The sequence below is a fragment of the Trachypithecus francoisi genome, unplaced genomic scaffold, assembly GCF_009764315.1.
Source record: "Trachypithecus francoisi isolate TF-2019V2 unplaced genomic scaffold, Tfra_2.0 Lachesis_group17, whole genome shotgun sequence".
Lineage (NCBI taxonomy): Eukaryota > Metazoa > Chordata > Mammalia > Primates > Cercopithecidae > Trachypithecus > Trachypithecus francoisi.
The window spans coordinates 50,827,234-50,844,905 of NW_022681462.1; the positions used below are offsets into that span (position 1 = coordinate 50,827,234).

The 17,672-nt window shown below is 40.7% G+C and overlaps 1 protein-coding gene across 1 annotated transcript in view; it reads right to left on the reverse strand.

Annotated features, from left to right (window-relative positions):
* Nucleotides 1–17,672, reverse strand: part of SLC9A4 (solute carrier family 9 member A4) — a 59,432-nt gene that overhangs the window by 25,134 nt on the left and 16,626 nt on the right. The window contains exons 3-6 of the mRNA XM_033175597.1: nucleotides 5,661–5,920; nucleotides 3,886–4,103; nucleotides 875–1,077; nucleotides 221–307 (exon numbers count right to left, since the gene is read on the reverse strand). Coding sequence (XP_033031488.1) covers nucleotides 221–307; nucleotides 875–1,077; nucleotides 3,886–4,103; nucleotides 5,661–5,920 — 768 coding nt within the window. The remainder of the gene's footprint in view (nucleotides 1–220; nucleotides 308–874; nucleotides 1,078–3,885; nucleotides 4,104–5,660; nucleotides 5,921–17,672) is intronic.

Sequence of the window (17,672 nt, forward strand, 5' to 3'; positions counted from 1 at the left end):
TTTTGAACTTCCAACCTCCAGAACTATAAGACAATGAATCTGCCTTGTTTTAATCACTAAGTTTGTGGCAATTTCCTACAGCAGCCATAGGAAACTTATATAGTCAGTCTTGGTAGAGTGGGGGAGGAAAGAGGAAGTCTAGTGACGTGTGAACACGTCTCATGGTAACAAAGGGAAAATGTCTTATTAATTTATTTATTGTGACTATGAGATAACTTACACGAATATGAAGCTCTTCATTGATGGATTCTTTTTTATTGGTTTTCTTAACATCCAGGTACCTGACCAGAGGGCCAACTGTGATTCCCTAGATCAGAAATAGCAAAATAAAAGGGTTCTGCTGTATTGAACACTGTCACTAGAGAGAGCAAATTTATTAACAAAACTATTAGAATGTCCAATCTATATGTTTTGGTACTAGCTATTACAGAATAAATGCTCCAATATTCACTTCAGGTCTTCGTTCCTTTAATTACTGCAATAAAAATAGATACATTGTTTGTATTTTAATATAGGAATTTGTTTTCACCCATTAAAATAAACATTCATTGGTTCATTAAGAGCTAACTCCCACTAAAACAAAAACATATGCTACCTAGTACTAATTGGAATCTCTTTTTCAGAAATGTAGAGTAGCTATTAGTCACCTGTTACTCAGGAATCTTTTTATTAATATGCTGTATTGATTAAAAGGCAATATATTTTAGAAGTTAAAGAATGGTCACAAACATGATCTAGAAATCTCTGGAAATTTAGTTTGGGTATTGAGCACAGATCTGAAAATCAGATAAAATGTCTTTATTTGTATTTTACTAATTTACTACATTGTCCTGAAATAATCTATTTATTTTAAATATAAGGGAAATCTACTTACCTGAATAAATGCAGTAAAATATATAACTACTAGAGTAGCAGTGACGAACATTTTCTTCCTAGGAAAAAGAGACAGAGGAAGCAAAAATGCAAGTGAAAAACTTCCGGCTCCTCGAACACCACTGTAGAAAATGATGCACTGGTCCTTGATGGAGAAGGGGAAAGTCCGAAACTGGTTACTGATATAGAAGAGAGCAAATACGCCTAGAAAAGGGGAAATATGTATTAGAGCAGAGGATCATGAACGAGCAGAGATACAGAGCCATTGAACTAAGGTTGTGTGTGCGTGCCCTGCAAACAATACAGCCTAACTGCATCATATACCCATGATTGTCTATCCCAGGTAGAGTATCTTTTATGGCCTTTCCCTTTGTCAGTTGAGAGACAGTAGCACTTCAAGTGGGAATCTTCGCTACAGTTTCCTGGCATGTGTTGTGTGTATGTGTCTGCATTAGTGTGTTTAAATTAATAACATCTTGATTTTTTAAATGTAAGGTATATATTTTCTAATCTATATTCATAATTTTTGTCCTGCCTTTCAAACCTAGTCAAAGCAAGGGTATTGTTGAGTGGGTGGAGTGGATAAACACATTCTTATCATCTCATATTCTCATTAAGTATCCAAAGGAGGTCTGTAATTTTAAAATGACAGGGGTCCTCTTAGAGACTATGGTTCTACAATCAAATCCTTTATTGTTGGCTTGTCCCTCTTGAGGTTCATTGCAAACAAGGAAGGAAGTTGGCAAAGGTTAGGGGGCGAGTGGGTGCTTCTTACTGCCAGTGAGCTTCTTCAACAGAAGGTTTAGGGTGGAAGAGCTTGCTGGAAACATAGAGGAGTTTTCTACTACATTGATTTTCATCCCCCAAGTGGCTCACATAACTTAGGTACCACCATTGCGGTGGTGCCGGGTAGGAAAGGTCCTTTCACTAAAGCTCTGATAAATCAAAGAAGAGTTTCACTTAGTAGAATAAAACTCTCCACATCCTTATGTACTTCTCGTCACACAGACTTGCCAGCAAGCATTCTTTGATAATAGGCGCATGGACAGTGCAAAAGATAAGCAAATTTACTTTTTAAAATATTGTTGTCCATCCTGGCTAACACGGTGAAACCCCGTCTCTACTAAAAATACAAAAAACTAGCCGGGCGAAGTGGCGGGCGCCTGTAGTCCCAGCTACTCCGGAGGCTGAGGCAGGAGAATGGCGTAAACCCGGGAGGCGGAGCTTGCAGTGAGCTGAGATCCGGCCACTGCACTCCAGTCCGGGCGACAGAGCGAGACTCCGCCTCAAAAAAAAAAAAAAAAAATTTTTGTGTTTGTCCTGGATCCTCTGCATGCCAGTCTTGTGACCTTGAGTGAGGTACTTAACCATTTCATGTCCTCAGACTCCTCATCTGCTTGATGGGGTAGCCATAGTTTTTCTCTCAGAATGTGAATGTAAGGATTAAATAAATTTAGCATCCATAAATAACGTAAGATGCAGCCTTTTATGTAACAAGCCTTCACGAGTGTGAACTACTATCAGCTGTGATGAGTCAGGGTAGGAAGAGAATAGGCTCTGAGGGGGAGAACCAAATTCTAACACCTGGCTCTGTCAATTGCTGTGATGCGGCCAATTTTGTCACTGTTTTGGTGGTTTTTCCATCAATTTCCTCAACTGTAAGAGTATGGGGTTGATCTGGATCATGAAGGATTAACAATGTCGAGGTTCCTGCAATACAAATCCTCCTCTTCTAGTTAGTTTCTTTTCTTGTTGGCTGGGCTAAAGCTCTGTAATTTTACTTCACTTGGGCATTCGCTCTCCTCCCATGTAGATTCCCAGAGTATTAGAACTGAAAGGGAACTAAGAAATTCGTTCAAATCCGTCATTCTGTGGTTGAAGAAGATGATTTTGAACAGTTAAATGTCTGTCCAAGATCAAACACTGGTTCGTAATAAGACCAGTGATTTGAGATAATAAACTTGTATCACAGCTTCCTCTATTCTCCCAACAACATATATATTCAGAGTTACTTATAGATATTTTCATATTTCTCTATTCTTGTTAATCTCCTCTAGAACCTAAAACCCATCCTAAATGAATTTGGAATTAATTTGTTCAAGATAGGTTCTCAGCCATTTTGCCTAATTTCTCTTTGAGTAATTGGCTTGAAAATATTGATCAAAGTCATTTAACATAACGCTTCAAATATTAGTCGAGTCGCTTAAAAATAGACTTTCTTGTAATCAGAAGGCAACACATACATTGTATGTCAGTGCTTAATGTTCTTTTCTGGCTCCTGAAAAATAAATGTACAAGATAAATCATCAACCACTAGTTCTCATTTTAAAAGATTAGCTACATTTTACAGGTGTGATGCCAGTTACACTCTAAAGTTGTTCTTACTAATTAATACAAAGCTCTTTTAAAAATATTCACTTCCTGATTTTTTTGTTTGCTATACATCACACATTCATGCACTCAACCCTCAAATAAAACCACCTATACTGTTTAGGGGGATATTTTCTATCACTATTTGTCTTCCATAGAATACAATTTGTGAGATCTCACTTATCCTATAGTGAAAGTGTAAATAAATGCCCACAGTTTATAATCCATATCTGATTTAAGGTGCGAGAGGATACAAATCTGCAAAGAAGTGAAGAGCAAGGGATATGTTGGTCTTAGAAACCAAAAACATTGGTGCAACTCCAAATAAAAGTAACAAACATGTATTTTCCATTGACTGAATTATATTTAAATAGGTAGATGTGAAAGCTCTTTCTTCAATTAAATAAAATACTCCTTGCCCCAACCTTGCTTCATTGCAGAACCTGATCAACCACTAATTACTTTGAGCTGACTGAGGGAACAAACAGGAAAGATTCCTGCTCACAACCAGGTGCCTAGTCTACCCTAACCGGTAAAACCAGTTAGCATCTACTCAGTCCTCCAGTTTTTACATTGCAGATGGGAATAAAAGAACTGAAAATGCAACAAGACCAGAGACTCTGGGGTCCTGCCTTCTCTTACTGAGGGCTCTCCAGATTTGGCAGAAGGCCAGGGTGAAGCAGATGAAGGCCCAGTTCCACTCGTGATTCTTGCCCACAGTGGACACGCCCATGAAGATGAAGATCAAGGTCTCGCTGACGCTGCTCAGCATCTTCATGAAGTACTTGATGGTCGTGTATGACGTCTGGGACACGTTTTCTTCCACGTACTTTTTCATGGTTACCGCGCAGGCTGTGATGCTATAAAAGGAGCAGAGTCGAGTCTCAGAGAAAATCCATGAGGTTTTCCCCCTCCACAAAACGCCCTCCCCACAGGCGATGCCACAGATGCATGAAGCCCTTGTTGATGCAAGAATATCTCCCTTATTCCCTTCTGTGGCTGCGGATTGTCCACAGATCATCTTTCTCCCTCTTTTCCCTCCCTGAGGGATCTTTACAAGGTAAAGCTGAATGTGGTGGGAAGGTGGGCATGGCACAGTGAACTAAAAGGACACATAATTCCCATGGGCACACCCAATGCAGAATGCTTCTCTCTTGCCCTCTTCATGAAGAGTTTGTCAGTCCCAACTCACACTCTACTTTACTCTGCCTTAAACCAAAATGACAGAATAATTCAGCAAGGTTCTCATTTCCTCCAACCCAACCCTAAATAATCAAAACTTCTAAAGCAATGCAAGGTTCTCTTTTATTGGCTTTATTTCAAATATATCTGCTCGAGAGCCATTAAGCAAGTATGGGAAAAAGAAAAAAACTTGCCTTGTCTTAGAAGTTTTGATTATTTTCCAGGTGGGAAAGTGACAGATGCCTGGAGTTTACACTATCACATTTAATTGAAAGAGGTATTTCTCTACAATAAAAGTAAATGTATCAGCCTGAATAGCTGGAAAGAAAGACAGTGCTATAGAGAAAACAACATGACCAGATATAATAAGCCATGCTGAGAAGCCTCATTCAAAGATAAACATCTCAAGGGTACAAGGACATAAGGATACACGTTTCAAAAATATTTTCGTTAGAGCCAAGAAATGTAGATTTCTAGTCTTATCCCACCTGCCTAGTTTCATCCCACCCTGAAGAGCCATGGCTGCATGATGTGGTTGGAGGGGCACAGCGGAAGGCAGAGCCCAGGAATGGCAGTCCCTCAGCCATGCCTCTTTTCAACTTTAAAATTAACTTTTCCACTTTGGGAGGCCAAGCTGAGTGGATCACAAGGTCGGAGATCGAGACCATCCTGACTAACACAGTGAAACCCCGTCTCCACTAAAAATACAAAAAACTTAGCCAGGCATGGTGGCAGGCACCTGTAGTCCCAGCTACTCAGGAGGTTGAGGCAGGAGAATGGCGTGAACCCAGAAAGCGGAACTTGCAGTGAGCAGAGATCGCGCCACTGCACTCCATCCTGGGCGACAGAGAGAGATTCCGTCTCAAAACAAAAACAAAAACAAAAACAAAAAAAACACTTTTCAAGGAAAAAACACATTACTGAGATGAGAACTTAACCTTGAAGTTTCCCCAGATCTTCTCTGTACCAGCTTTCCTAAGCCTTCTAAATTGAAGTGATAATTGCTGTGCTTTCCTCAGGCAAATCACAAGAAGATGAAGGCAAACATTGGAGAGAATGTTCGTTTGACAAAGAACCTGAATCAGGTTTTATAAAAGTTTAGAAGCTCCTAAATCCTGCAACACCTTGGAGAGTGAGCGTCATTAGTCAAGTCTTTCCCAGATGCCTGGTTCACATGATGTGGTCCTAAACTTTCTTTCTGTTACTATGTGACTTGATCCTTGGTTTGTACTCACGCCAGGATGCCGGAGAGATAGAGGGTTTCAGCAGCTAAGTAAGACAAATAGCTGAACATGAAGACGATGAGTGGCTCAATTGCAGAGATATTCTGAGTGAAACGTGTGATAAACGCAGAGATAAATCCAAAAACGATACCAAACAATATCCCTCCAAGCCCCACAATGATGAATCGGGCACATCCAGCCAAGATGTCGACAGGTTCTATGTCTTCAAATTTATGCATCTTTGTAAAGGCAATTAACATATTGTATAAGACCTAGACCAAAAGGAGAGAAAATAAATATGAATTATGAATAGAAACTAGGAATACTTTGCATGCAGATTCTCAGCTTTGTGTCTAGTTGAGTAATACACAAAAATAAATTACACAACAAAAAATACTAAGATGACTGCCTTTTAACTGTATTCCCAATAATTTAGATGTATTTGGTTTCACTGAATAAAAAGTGTAATACTCACAACTTCCAATCACTGAGCCCCTACTACATGCTGGTCTCTTTGGTAAGTTTTCAGTGGCAGTTAATTTATTGCCTCTAAACTCCAAATGTACTGTTCCATTTGTGTTCTATAATAGACAGTGAGATTCCTTTAAGCATTTTTTTTCTTTAAAGTGAGCACTTAGTTAAGCTGTGTCGGTAGAGGGCCTAGAAAGAACATTCAGGGCCAGGAGCAGTGGCTCACACCTGTAATCCCAACACTTTGGGAGGCCGAGGCAGGCAGATCACGAGGTCAGGATATCGAGACCATCCTGGCTAACATGGTGAAACCCCGTCTCTACTAAAATACAAAAAAATTAGCCAGCCATGGTGGCAGGCGCCTGTAGACCCAGCTACTCAGGAGGCTGAGGCAGGAGAATGGCGTGAACCTGGGAGGTGGAGCTTGCAGTGAGCCGAGATTGCGCCACTGCACTCCAGCCTGGGCAACAGAGCGAGACTCCATCTCAAAAGAAAAAAGAAAGGACATTCAGGTGCAGGTGGAAGGGGCTTCCTGCAGTTTTTCTGAGGCCTGTGGGGAGAGTCAGCCATGTGGGTGTGAGGAACTCCAGCGGATCCTGCCTGAGCCACAGGCCCTGAAAGTGATCCCTCTGCAACCCTACAGCTTCGACCTGGCGATAACCTGTCTGCAAAAAACCCCAGCATGGCCCACGTGCAACATGTCTGCAGCCCAGCGCTCCCAGCAGCCCACCCTCTAAGAGCCTTCTACCCCTCCCCTGATGCAGCCTGCTCTTTTGAAGATTCTCTGCCGTCTTCCAAGTGCAGGCTCCCACTGCAGCCCTGGCACAGGGATTGCTGACTGATGTCTGGCCCTGCCTGCCTTCCAGAGGGTGGTCGATTGTTTGCCCAGCAACTCCAGACCAGCTCCAGTCTGGCTAAAGCAGCCAACTTCTCTGCTACCCAGTGGCCAGTCCACACCTTCTCCGGTAAGAGGTGAACCCCTCCCAAGCGTGTCCTTCCTTGGGTGCCCTCCCTCAGCCCTAGGGTACATAGAGAGTTTCCTTATATCTTATAGTTATGCCTTTATTATAGTTAATACATTTTATAATGCATTCACATTCTTTATTTAACCTATCGTGTGGTGTATCTTACCTGATTGCACCTAGACTGTTATTCCCTCCATACACATCATTTCATCAAATCCCCCAAACGACTCTAGCCTATGTGACATACTCTCTGAATTTTCCCATTATTTCTCTATTTATTTCAACGTTATTTTGAAGCTGCAGGGATCTACTTATCACGGTTTCATGCCGCTCCACAGCCCAGAACTATGATCTAGCTCCTGCAAAGCGGCAGCAGGTGTACAGGTAATAAGACATAGAGAAGAGCTGAACGAAGATCTCTGCAGAAATGAAGACCTTTGGGAATATCAGCCCCTGAAGAGTCCTGCGAAACCACAGTACATGCCTCTGAGCCTCTATCTACACCAGGAAAATTGCAAAATATCAGAGCAGAGGGCGGAAGCTAAAACTCAAGGAAATCGTGGCCACGATGGTATTCTGCATGCTGCAGAGGCACAGAGGGACTGCATGGACCTTCTAGAACTGTAGATGCCCCCTCACCTTCACAGTTGGCTCTCACGTCTCCTCTGGCTGTGGCCCCCCCATGCTGCACTCTGCCAGACTCGCCCAGGCCTTCTGCTTGACTCTGATCTCTCCAAGATGAGAATCATCTTCCTTACGGGAACACTCGGTGTCACCACTGATATCGGGTGTGGCCTGACAGCCTTTGGGTTCTGGCTTTGGCTTCATCCTCAGGACTCACCAGAACCGCACACTGCATTGTGTGCACACTGACCCCTTGCTGTGGTCTGCAGCCTACAGGAATTCATTCCTCCTCCAGCCCCTTTCCTAGTCCTGTCCACTCCAGGTTGTCTGTAAGCCCGACCTCTGCTGATTCCCTCTAATATCACCTTCATGATAAAAGATTGTTGTTTTTGGCTAGGGGTGGTGGCTTGTGCCTGTAATCCTAGCACTTTGGGAGGCCGAGACATGTGGATTACCTGAGGTCAGAAGTTCGAGACTAGCCTTGCCAACATGGTGAAACACCATCTCTACTAAAAATACAAAAAATTAGGCAGGGCACCGTGGCTCACACCTGTAATCCTAGTACTTTTCGGGGCCAAAGCGGGCAGATTGCCTGAGCTCAGGAGTTCGAGACCAACCTGGGCAACATGGTGAAACCCCATCTCTACTGAAATACAAAAAATTAGCCAGGCGTGGCAGTGTGCATCTTCTGGTGTCTGCCAGCAGTCCTCACTGTTCCTAGGTTTGTGAGTGAATCACTCCAGTCCCTGCCTGCATCTTCACCTGGTCTTCTCTGTGTGTCTCCTCTGTGTCATATCACCTTCTTATAAGGACACCAGGCATTGAATTAGGGTCCACCATAGTCCAGTGTGAGCTCGCCTTCAATAAGGATAACTGTAAAGACACTGTTTCCAGTTAGGGTCCCATCCTGAGGTTCCAGGTGAGCATGGATCTTTGAGGGAACACTATTCCACCCAGTGCAGCTTTTATAAACAAAATGACCATACTGTGAAGTTAACTTGTATTACAGACTAGAAGTTTTCGTTATAAATCTCTCAGAGCACGGATAATTTTATTTTGAATTTTACAAGGTCTTAAAACTGTGGCTTATTCCCCAAATGGTTCAATCACATTTCTTAAGAGAGCCTAGGATGCAGGTTTTGAGTGTATGGATTAGTGCTCTCTGCTCAATGTAATAAGTAACCAGTAGCCAATAAGCACGGTTAGATAAGGAAATGTGGGCAGAAGGTTGTAATAGGCTTGTCGTCTTCCCTCAAAGATAAGTTTCTAGTGTATTTTCTGGGAGGAGAGGAAGCTGGGGAAGATGAAGAAGAATCAGAAAGCTTGGTGCCAATGGTCCAAGCAAGTATACACACAGCATACAGACACACACAATGGACACACACACACAACAGACACACAACAGACACACAAGCAACAGACACATGCAACAAACACACAGACACACACACATACCATGGACATTGTGAATTTCTGATATTAGGAAAGGAATTACTTAAAAAGAGAAAGACTTGCAGAAATCTTAAACTGAATTTGGTTAAGAATATACATGATAAAGTGTAGAAATGTCCAGAAACAAACAAAAAAGAAAAACAAAGGAAAAGCCCCACAAATGTCCCACAATCCCTCCTAGAGAAAGCTACTACAGGTATGTATTTTCTAATTCTATTTGTCTGTCTATGTATCTATCTGTCTATCTATCTATCTATCTATCTATCTATCTATCTATCTATCTATCATCTATCCATCTGCTATCATCCACCTCTCTATCTGGGGCAGTCGGAGCCCCTCAGATCTCTAACTGCAGGGATTCCCATCTGCCATTCTCAGCTAAGTTGAGCTTAGCAGGGACACTGAGATAGGCCCCTTCCTGGAAGGAAAAGGACTCCTTGGATACGTGTTTTAGCCTGTGGTTCCTGATGAGCTTGATAAAGTCTCTAAGAAATGCAGTAAAGACAGTCCCATCCAGCTTCTGTCCTTCCCTCTCTCCTTCCCCTGGAATCACTCTGCACTGTGACCTGAGGGGTCTCCCATCCCCCGGGCTTCTTTCCCATTTTTCCCTCACGGGAGTTTCTCTAGTAAAACTCTTGTATGTTTAATGCACTCTGAGTGTCTGATCCATGAAGGACCTGGACAACATCTATCTGTGTATCAATCATACTTTGCAAAACTGTTAAAATCCTGGTCTATTTTATTTAAACAAACTGAAGCCATGCTTTAAGAAAACCTGGGCTGAGTATTTGAAACAAAATGTGACTTATGATTTTGAATGAATCCAAAAGAATCTTAGTGGTTGTGTCTTGACTCGGTGAGTTTGTTTAGTCCAATTTCACTTTCTGCCACATACCGGTCTTAGAAGGCCTGGGTATTGCACTGTTGGAGTTGAGCTCACACTGAAAGGAGTGAAGCCACAGTGAGGAGTCACACACTCCCCACAATCCCAGAAAAGGAAAATCTGAATGAGGTTAAGTGGAACCTGACTGTTTATTTGACTCTCAAATCCAAAGGAAACTCAGAGAATATGACCGAGACTGAAAGATTTGAATATTGTTGCCATAAACTAAAATTCTTTTACATAGCTCGTTAGATTATTAGTAGCTACCCAGACTGTTCCAATGGCCTGGGAAAGGCAATTGGGCCAGCCTTGTCTTTGGACACCGGTGTGCCCTGCCAGAAAGATGCCATGGCAGTTTCAGAAGCTAAAGTAGTACATATAATTAAGAAGTTTGCATTTACAATCACAATCCTTACTACTGCACGAAAAACAGTTCTTACCTTTCAAATTACCAGGCTCTGGGTAACATTATAGTTGCAAAAGATTTTCTTTGGGCTCATTTCAAGTCACAATAATGTGTGTGTATCTTTTATACACTGAAGGGAAAAGCTCAGCCAATGCTAAATCTCAAACATGTCCACAGCCCCATGGAGAACAAGGTTAGATTTTCCCTCTTCACTCGTTGTCTCAGCAAATGATCCTTTCGTGTTACCTTTAACAAAACATTCTCCAAGCCTTCCAACATTATAATAGTGATGGTCCTGTAGCTGACGCCACTGTAAAAGTTTGCAAAGCCCTTTTAACACAGAGACTCACACAATGACTAAAAACATTAGTCCTTCGACCAGTGCTCAGCAGAGGTGAAGGGTCAATCCCAAATGTGCTGACTTTTTTTTTTTTTCTTGTTAACTTTATTGAGGAAAGACTTACATATGATAAACCGCATCTAAAATGAATGAATCCTGGACATTGTAGACACCCATAGAGCCATCGCCGTAGTCAAGATATAGAACCAATTCCATGAACCCTGAAAGGTTCCTCATTCATTTGAAGTCCATCCTTCTCTCTGACCCTACCCCAGGAAATCTCTAATTTATTATTGTCACAGTAGATTAATTTGCATTTTATATAATTTGAATAACAAATTGTGAACTCTTTTTTTCTGGCTTATTTAACTCAGCATGATGTTTTTGAGAGTTACCCAAGTTGTTGCAGATATTAGCTGTCCCTTCCTTTTTATACCTGAGTAGTATTCCACTATCTGGTTATGGCATATTTTCTTCATTTATTTACCTATTTACCTGTTAATGAATACTTGTCCACTCCCCACCCCCAAGTTTTTGGCTGTTTGAATGTTGCTACTGTGAACATTCATGTACAAGCCTTTTTTGTAGACCTATGTTGTCATTTCTCTTGCATATATACCTAGGAGTACAATGGCTAGGTAGTATGGTAGACATGTGAAAGTTTTAAGAAACTGCCAAATTGTTTTTCAAAGTCATAATATCAGGCCAGACATGGCGGCTCATGCCTGTAATCCCAGCACTTCGGGAGGCTGAGGCAGGTGGATCACTTGAAGCCAGGAGTTCAAGACCAGCCTGGCTAACATGGTGAAACCTGTCTCTACTAAAAATACAAAAGTCAGCTGGGTGTGATGGCATGTGCCTGTAATTCCAGCTATTCAGGAGGCTGAGACCCGACAATCCCTTGAATCTGGGAGATGGATATTGCAGTGAGCAGGTGAGCAGAGATCATGCCACTGCACTCCAGCCTGGGCAACATGGTGAGACTCTCTCTCAAAATTAGAAAGAATACAAACAAAGTTATCATATCATTTTATATACCCACCTGTGGAGCCTAAAGCAACCTCATCTTAGATGCTAATCCACCATGTTGATTTCTGATTAATCCCAGTTCCGGGAATGCCTCTAAGATTTCTGTTTTATCCACAGAAATTTCTGTTCTTTTTGTAACAGCATATACTGTAAATTGTACCCTTGATTTACAGTAAGTAAAGTAAGTACAGTAAGTCCAAACAACTTTGCCCATAAATTCTGCCTATGACAGATTTATACAACATTCTTGCCTTTCCCTACAATTGTTCTACACATTCCTTCTCTATGGTATATAAGCCCTGGGTCTGGGAGTTAATGGCATGGGGCTCCACTGTATTGTCTCACCACTGCTAAAGACACAAGCATAGCTTCTGTTCCTAAGTCTCTGTTACATGTTTATTTCTTTAAAAACTAGGTATATACATCTCTTTTATCTGCCTCTCAGCTTCCTTGGACTTTTGGGGTAGACTTGGACAAACACTGTCTACTGCAGAACACCACCAGAAATGTATGAGATTTCCAGTTGCTCCATATCCTTGTCAACACTTGATATTGTCAGTTTTTTTTAATTCTAGTAATTCGAATGGATGGGTGGCATTTCACCGTGATTTAATTTGCATTTCTCTGATTACTAATTGTGTTGTGCATATTTCCATGTGCTTACTGGCCACCAATATATCATCTTTTACGGTGTATCTGCTCAAATCTTGTTCCTATTTTTAATTGAGCTGTTTATAGCCTTATTGAGAACTAAAATTATTTAAAATTATTTGCATATTCTCTATGTCTTTTGTGAAATGCATGTATAGTGAATGTTTTCTTTCATATGTAGCTTCCTTTTCTGATTGTGCATTTTGAAGAGCATTTCTTTTTCTTTTCATAAAATCCAATTCATAGCTTTTTCTTTTTTGTGTGTGTTTTAATTTGTGCTTTTCCTGTCTTTTGACTACTCCAAGATCAAAAAGTCTTTGTTTATATAGTCATAAAGATTTATTTCCATATTTTCTTCCAGGACATTTATAATTATACCTTTTGCATTTCATCTGTGATACATCTTGTGCTAATTTTTAAATATGGCTTGAGGTTAGGGGTGATTTTCATGTTTTCCACATGGATACCAGATTTTTTCAGTACCATTTGTTGAATAGACTGCCTTCCATTGAATTGCCTTGGTTCTTTTGCCAAAAATTAATTGACCATGTATATGTAAGTCGATTTCTAAACTCTCCAGTCTCTTTCATAGTCTATATCTCTATTCTTTAATTAATATTGTCATTTGTGTAGAATTATTATTATTATCATGGCATTATAGTAAGTCATCACATAAGTCTTTTAGCTTTGTTCTTTAGATTTAAACATTGTTTCGTGTAGTCTAGGTCATTCACATTTCCAAACAAATTTTTAGCATCAGCTTTGTCAATTTCTACTAAAATGTTTGCTGGGATTTTGATTGGCTTTTACTGAATCTATAGATGAAATGGGAGAAAACCGATACCTTAAAAATGCTGACTCTTCCATTAATGAATATGATATTATTTAGGTCTTCTAATTCCTGTCAGTAATGTTCTATAATATTCAGTGAAAGGATCTAGCATATCTTTGTTAAATTCACTTCAAAGTATTTCTGTTTTGGGGTACTTTTAAATGTTATTTAAAAGATATCTAAAACGTTATTTTCTTTCTTGAACTATGAAACATCTAGAAGTGTGTTGTTTAATTTCCAAATATTAAGAATTTCCTAGATATTTTAAATTTATTTTTAATTTTGTTGTGGACAAAAAATATACTCTGTGTGGCGTCGAGGCTTCTAAAGTTATTGAGGCTTCTTTAGTTGTCAAATGTATGGTCGTTTTTATTAAGCATACCGTAAGCACTTGAAAAGAATGTTGAGTTTGCAGTAATTGGGCACAATATTCTATGAATAGGGATTAGGGCAAGGTGGTTGATAATATTCAGATTCTCCATGCCTTGCTAATGATATTTTACTTGATTTTAGTATCATTTCCTAAGAGAAAGGTATTAGAATCTCTTACTAAAATTATGGAATTGTCATTTTCTGCCTTTCAATTTGTCCATTTTTAGTGCATGTATTTTGTTGCACTATTATTAGGTGCATATACATGTACAATTTTTAGGTATTCTTGATTAGTCAGCTTTTTTTATCATTATGATAGATCCCTCTTTATCTTTCTAATACTTTCTATCATTATGTCTTTTAACTGGTACTAATGTGGCCAAATCAACATTCTTATGCTTATTGTTTGCTTGGTTTATCTTCTTGCATCCATTTACTTTCACCTTATTTATGTCTTTATAATTAAATTGCATTTCTTATAAATAGAATATATTTTGGCCCTGCTTTATAATCAGTTCTATTAATCTCTGGCTTTTAATTGGAGTGTTTAGTCCATTAACAGTCAATGTAATATTGTTATGGTTAGATTTAGATCTACCATATTACAATATTTTTTCTTTTCCCCTCCTTCACTCCTGGTTTATTGTCCTTTCCTGCATTCATTTTTATCTATTGAATACTTTTATAATTCCATTTTAATTTTATCTATTGATCAAACTTTTTGTATTATGTTTAGTGGTGCTCTACAGTAACATCCTTAATTTTTTACAGTATACTTTGGCTAACATTATACTGATTCATATAAAATAAAGAAACCTTATAGCCATGTCAGTTCATTAAATGTACTGACTTTTAACTGTCCTTAAGAACCAAAGTAAGAAACCTCTTTGTAGTCATACTATTAAATCTTATGGATTCATTTGACACTGATAGCTGAGGCCCTAATAATAATTAATTGCATTTTGTTGTGATCACCAACCCTCCTAGCCATGATAGTTATGGTCCCCACCATGCACATGGATCCCTGTAAGGGTAACTTCTATGACATAGCATCTGAGGAAGGCGTAGTCTTGTTTGACTACATTACTTTTAACAAGGGACTTTCTACTCAAGGGTGAGAGTAGACAGACCCTCAATAAGTCTATCTATAGACTGGGGTCTGGGAAGTAGTCTGAGGTAAAACCCTCTGTCCAGCCTGCAGCTATGGTAACTGTTTTTTCTGTCACAAACATAATTGACTTGGAATGGATGACTAGAGAAATACAATGAGATAGATTAAGGTACAACGAGGGACCATGAGCAACTATGAGTTGTGGGACAGAAAAACTGAAAAATAGAAACTAAGAGAAGGGAAAGAATAATTGAGTGGATGATATGGAAGCTAACTGGAGTGGTGATATGGTTTGACTGTATCCCCACCCAAATCTCATCTTGAATTGTAGTTCCCGTAATCCCTATGTGTTAGGGGAGTGACATGGTGGGAGGTAATTGAATCACAGGGATGGTTACCTTCATGCTGTTCTCATGATAGTGAGTGAGTTCTCACAAGATCTGATGGTTTTATCAAGGACGGTTCCCCTGTACATGCTCTCATGCCTGCCACCATGTAAGATGTGCCTTTGCTCCTCCTTTGCTTTCTGCCATAATTGTGAGGCCTCCCCAGTCATGTGGAACTGTGAGTCAATTAAACCTCTTTCTCTTTATAAATTACCCAATCTTGGGTATTTCTTCATAGCAGCATGAAAGTGGACTAATACAGCAAATTGGTACAGGTAGAGTAGGGTGCTACTATAAGGATACCCAAAATTGTGAAAGTGATTTTGGAATTGGGTAACAGGCAGAGTTTGGAAGAATTTGGAGGGCTCAGAAGAAGACAAGAAAGATTGGAACTTCCAAGAGACTTGGAAGGCTCAGAAGACAGGAAGGTGTGGGAAAGTTTGGAACTTCCTAGAGACTTGTCGAATGGCTTTGGCCAAAATGCTGACAGTGATATGGACAATAAAGCCCAGGCTGAGGTCGTCTCAGATGGAGATAAAGAACTTGTTGGGAACTGGAATAAAGGTAACTCTTTCTATGTTTTAGCAAAGAGACTGGCAGCATTTTGCCCCTGCTCTAGAAATCTGTGGAACTTTGAACTTGAGAGAGATGATTTAGAGTACCTGGCAGAAGAAATTTCTAATAGGCAAAACATCCAAGAGGATGCAGAGCATACACATTTGGAAAATTTGCAGCCTGAGGATGAGGTAGAAAAGAAAAAACATTTTTGGGGGGAGAAATTCAAGCCTGCAGCAGAAATTTGCACAAGTAATAAGGAGTTGTATGTTAATCACCAAGACAATGGGGAAGACGTCTCCAGGTTCTCCAGGATATATTAGAGACCTTCACAGCAGTCCCTCCCATCACAGGGCTGGAGGCCTAGGGGAAGAAATGGTTTCCTGGGCTGAGGCCAGGGCCACCCGGCTCTAGGCAGCCTTAGGACATGGTGTGCTGTGTCTCAGCTGCTTCAGCTCCAGCTGTGGCTAAAAGGGGACAACGCACAGCTCACGTCATTGCTTTAGCGGGCATAAGCTCCAAGCTTTGGCACCTTACACATGGTGTTGGGTCTGTGGGTGCACAGAAGTCAAGAATTGAGGTTTGGGAACCTCTGCCTAGATTTCATAGGATGTATGGTAACGCCTGGATGTCCAGGCCAAAGTTTTCTGCAGGGGCAGGGCCCTCATGGAGAACTTCTACTAGGAGAGTGCAGAAGGAAAATGTGGAGTTGGAGCCCCCAAGCAGTCTCCCCATTTGGGTGCTGCCCAGTGGGGCTGTGAGAGGAAGACCACAGGCCTCCAGACCCCAGAATGGTAGATCCACTGACAGCTTGTACCATGTGCCTGGAAAAGCCACAGACTCTCAACACCAGCCCATGAAAGCAGCCAGGGTAGAGGGAGAGGTGGGGGTTGTACCCTGCAAAACCACAGGGGCAGAGCTACCCAAGACCATGGGAACCTACTTGCATTAGCATGACCTGGATGTGAGACATGGAATCAAAGGAGATCATTTTGGAGCTTTAATATTTTACTGCCCTTCTGGATTTTGGACTTGCATGGGGCCTGTAGTTCCTTCATTTTGGCCAATTTCTCCCATTTGGAACAGGTGTATTTACCCAATGCCTTTATCCCCACTGTATCTAGGAAGGAACTAACTTGCTTTTGATTTTACAGGGTCATAGGTGGAAGGGACTTGCCTTGTCATGTGAGACATTGGACTGTGGACTTCTGAGTTAATGCTAAATTGAGTTAAGACTTTGGGGAACTATTGGGAAGGCATGATTGGTTTTGAAATGTAAGGACATGAGATTTGGGAGGGGACAGAGGTAAAACAATATGATTTGACTGTGTTCCCACCCAAATCTCATCTTTAATTGTAGCTCCCACAATCCCTACTGGTCATAGGAGGGACCCAGTGGGAGGTAATTGAATAATAGGGTGGGTTTTCCCCATGCTGTTCTCATGATAATGAATAAGTCTTATGAGATCTGATGGTTTTATAAAGGGCAGTTCCCCTGCACACGCTCTCTTGCCTGCTGCCATGTAAAACGTGCCTTTGCTCCTCCTTCACCTTCAGCTGTGATTGTGAAGCCTCCCAGCCATGTGGAACTGTGAGTCCATTAAACCTCTTTTTCTTTATAAATTACCCAGTCTCGGGTATTTCTTCATTAACAGTCAAAAAATGCATTAATACAAATGGGAAGATAAATTTAAAAATCGATTGAAAAAGCAGTAGAGTGTGAGCGAGTGACCGAATCATCCCTGATGAGGCTCTGAAATGATAATGTAATAGCTATTAGCACTGCTTATCCAATATTTCTTTCCCTTCTAGGAACCTTGTAGGATTGCACTTCTAGTCTCTTTGAGGTTGGTTGTCACCATGCAATTATGCCTGCCCGACTTTTGAGTTTGAGAGAGTTTTTGTTTGTTTTGTTTTTCTCAAGAAAGAATTATAAGAGAGAGTTTC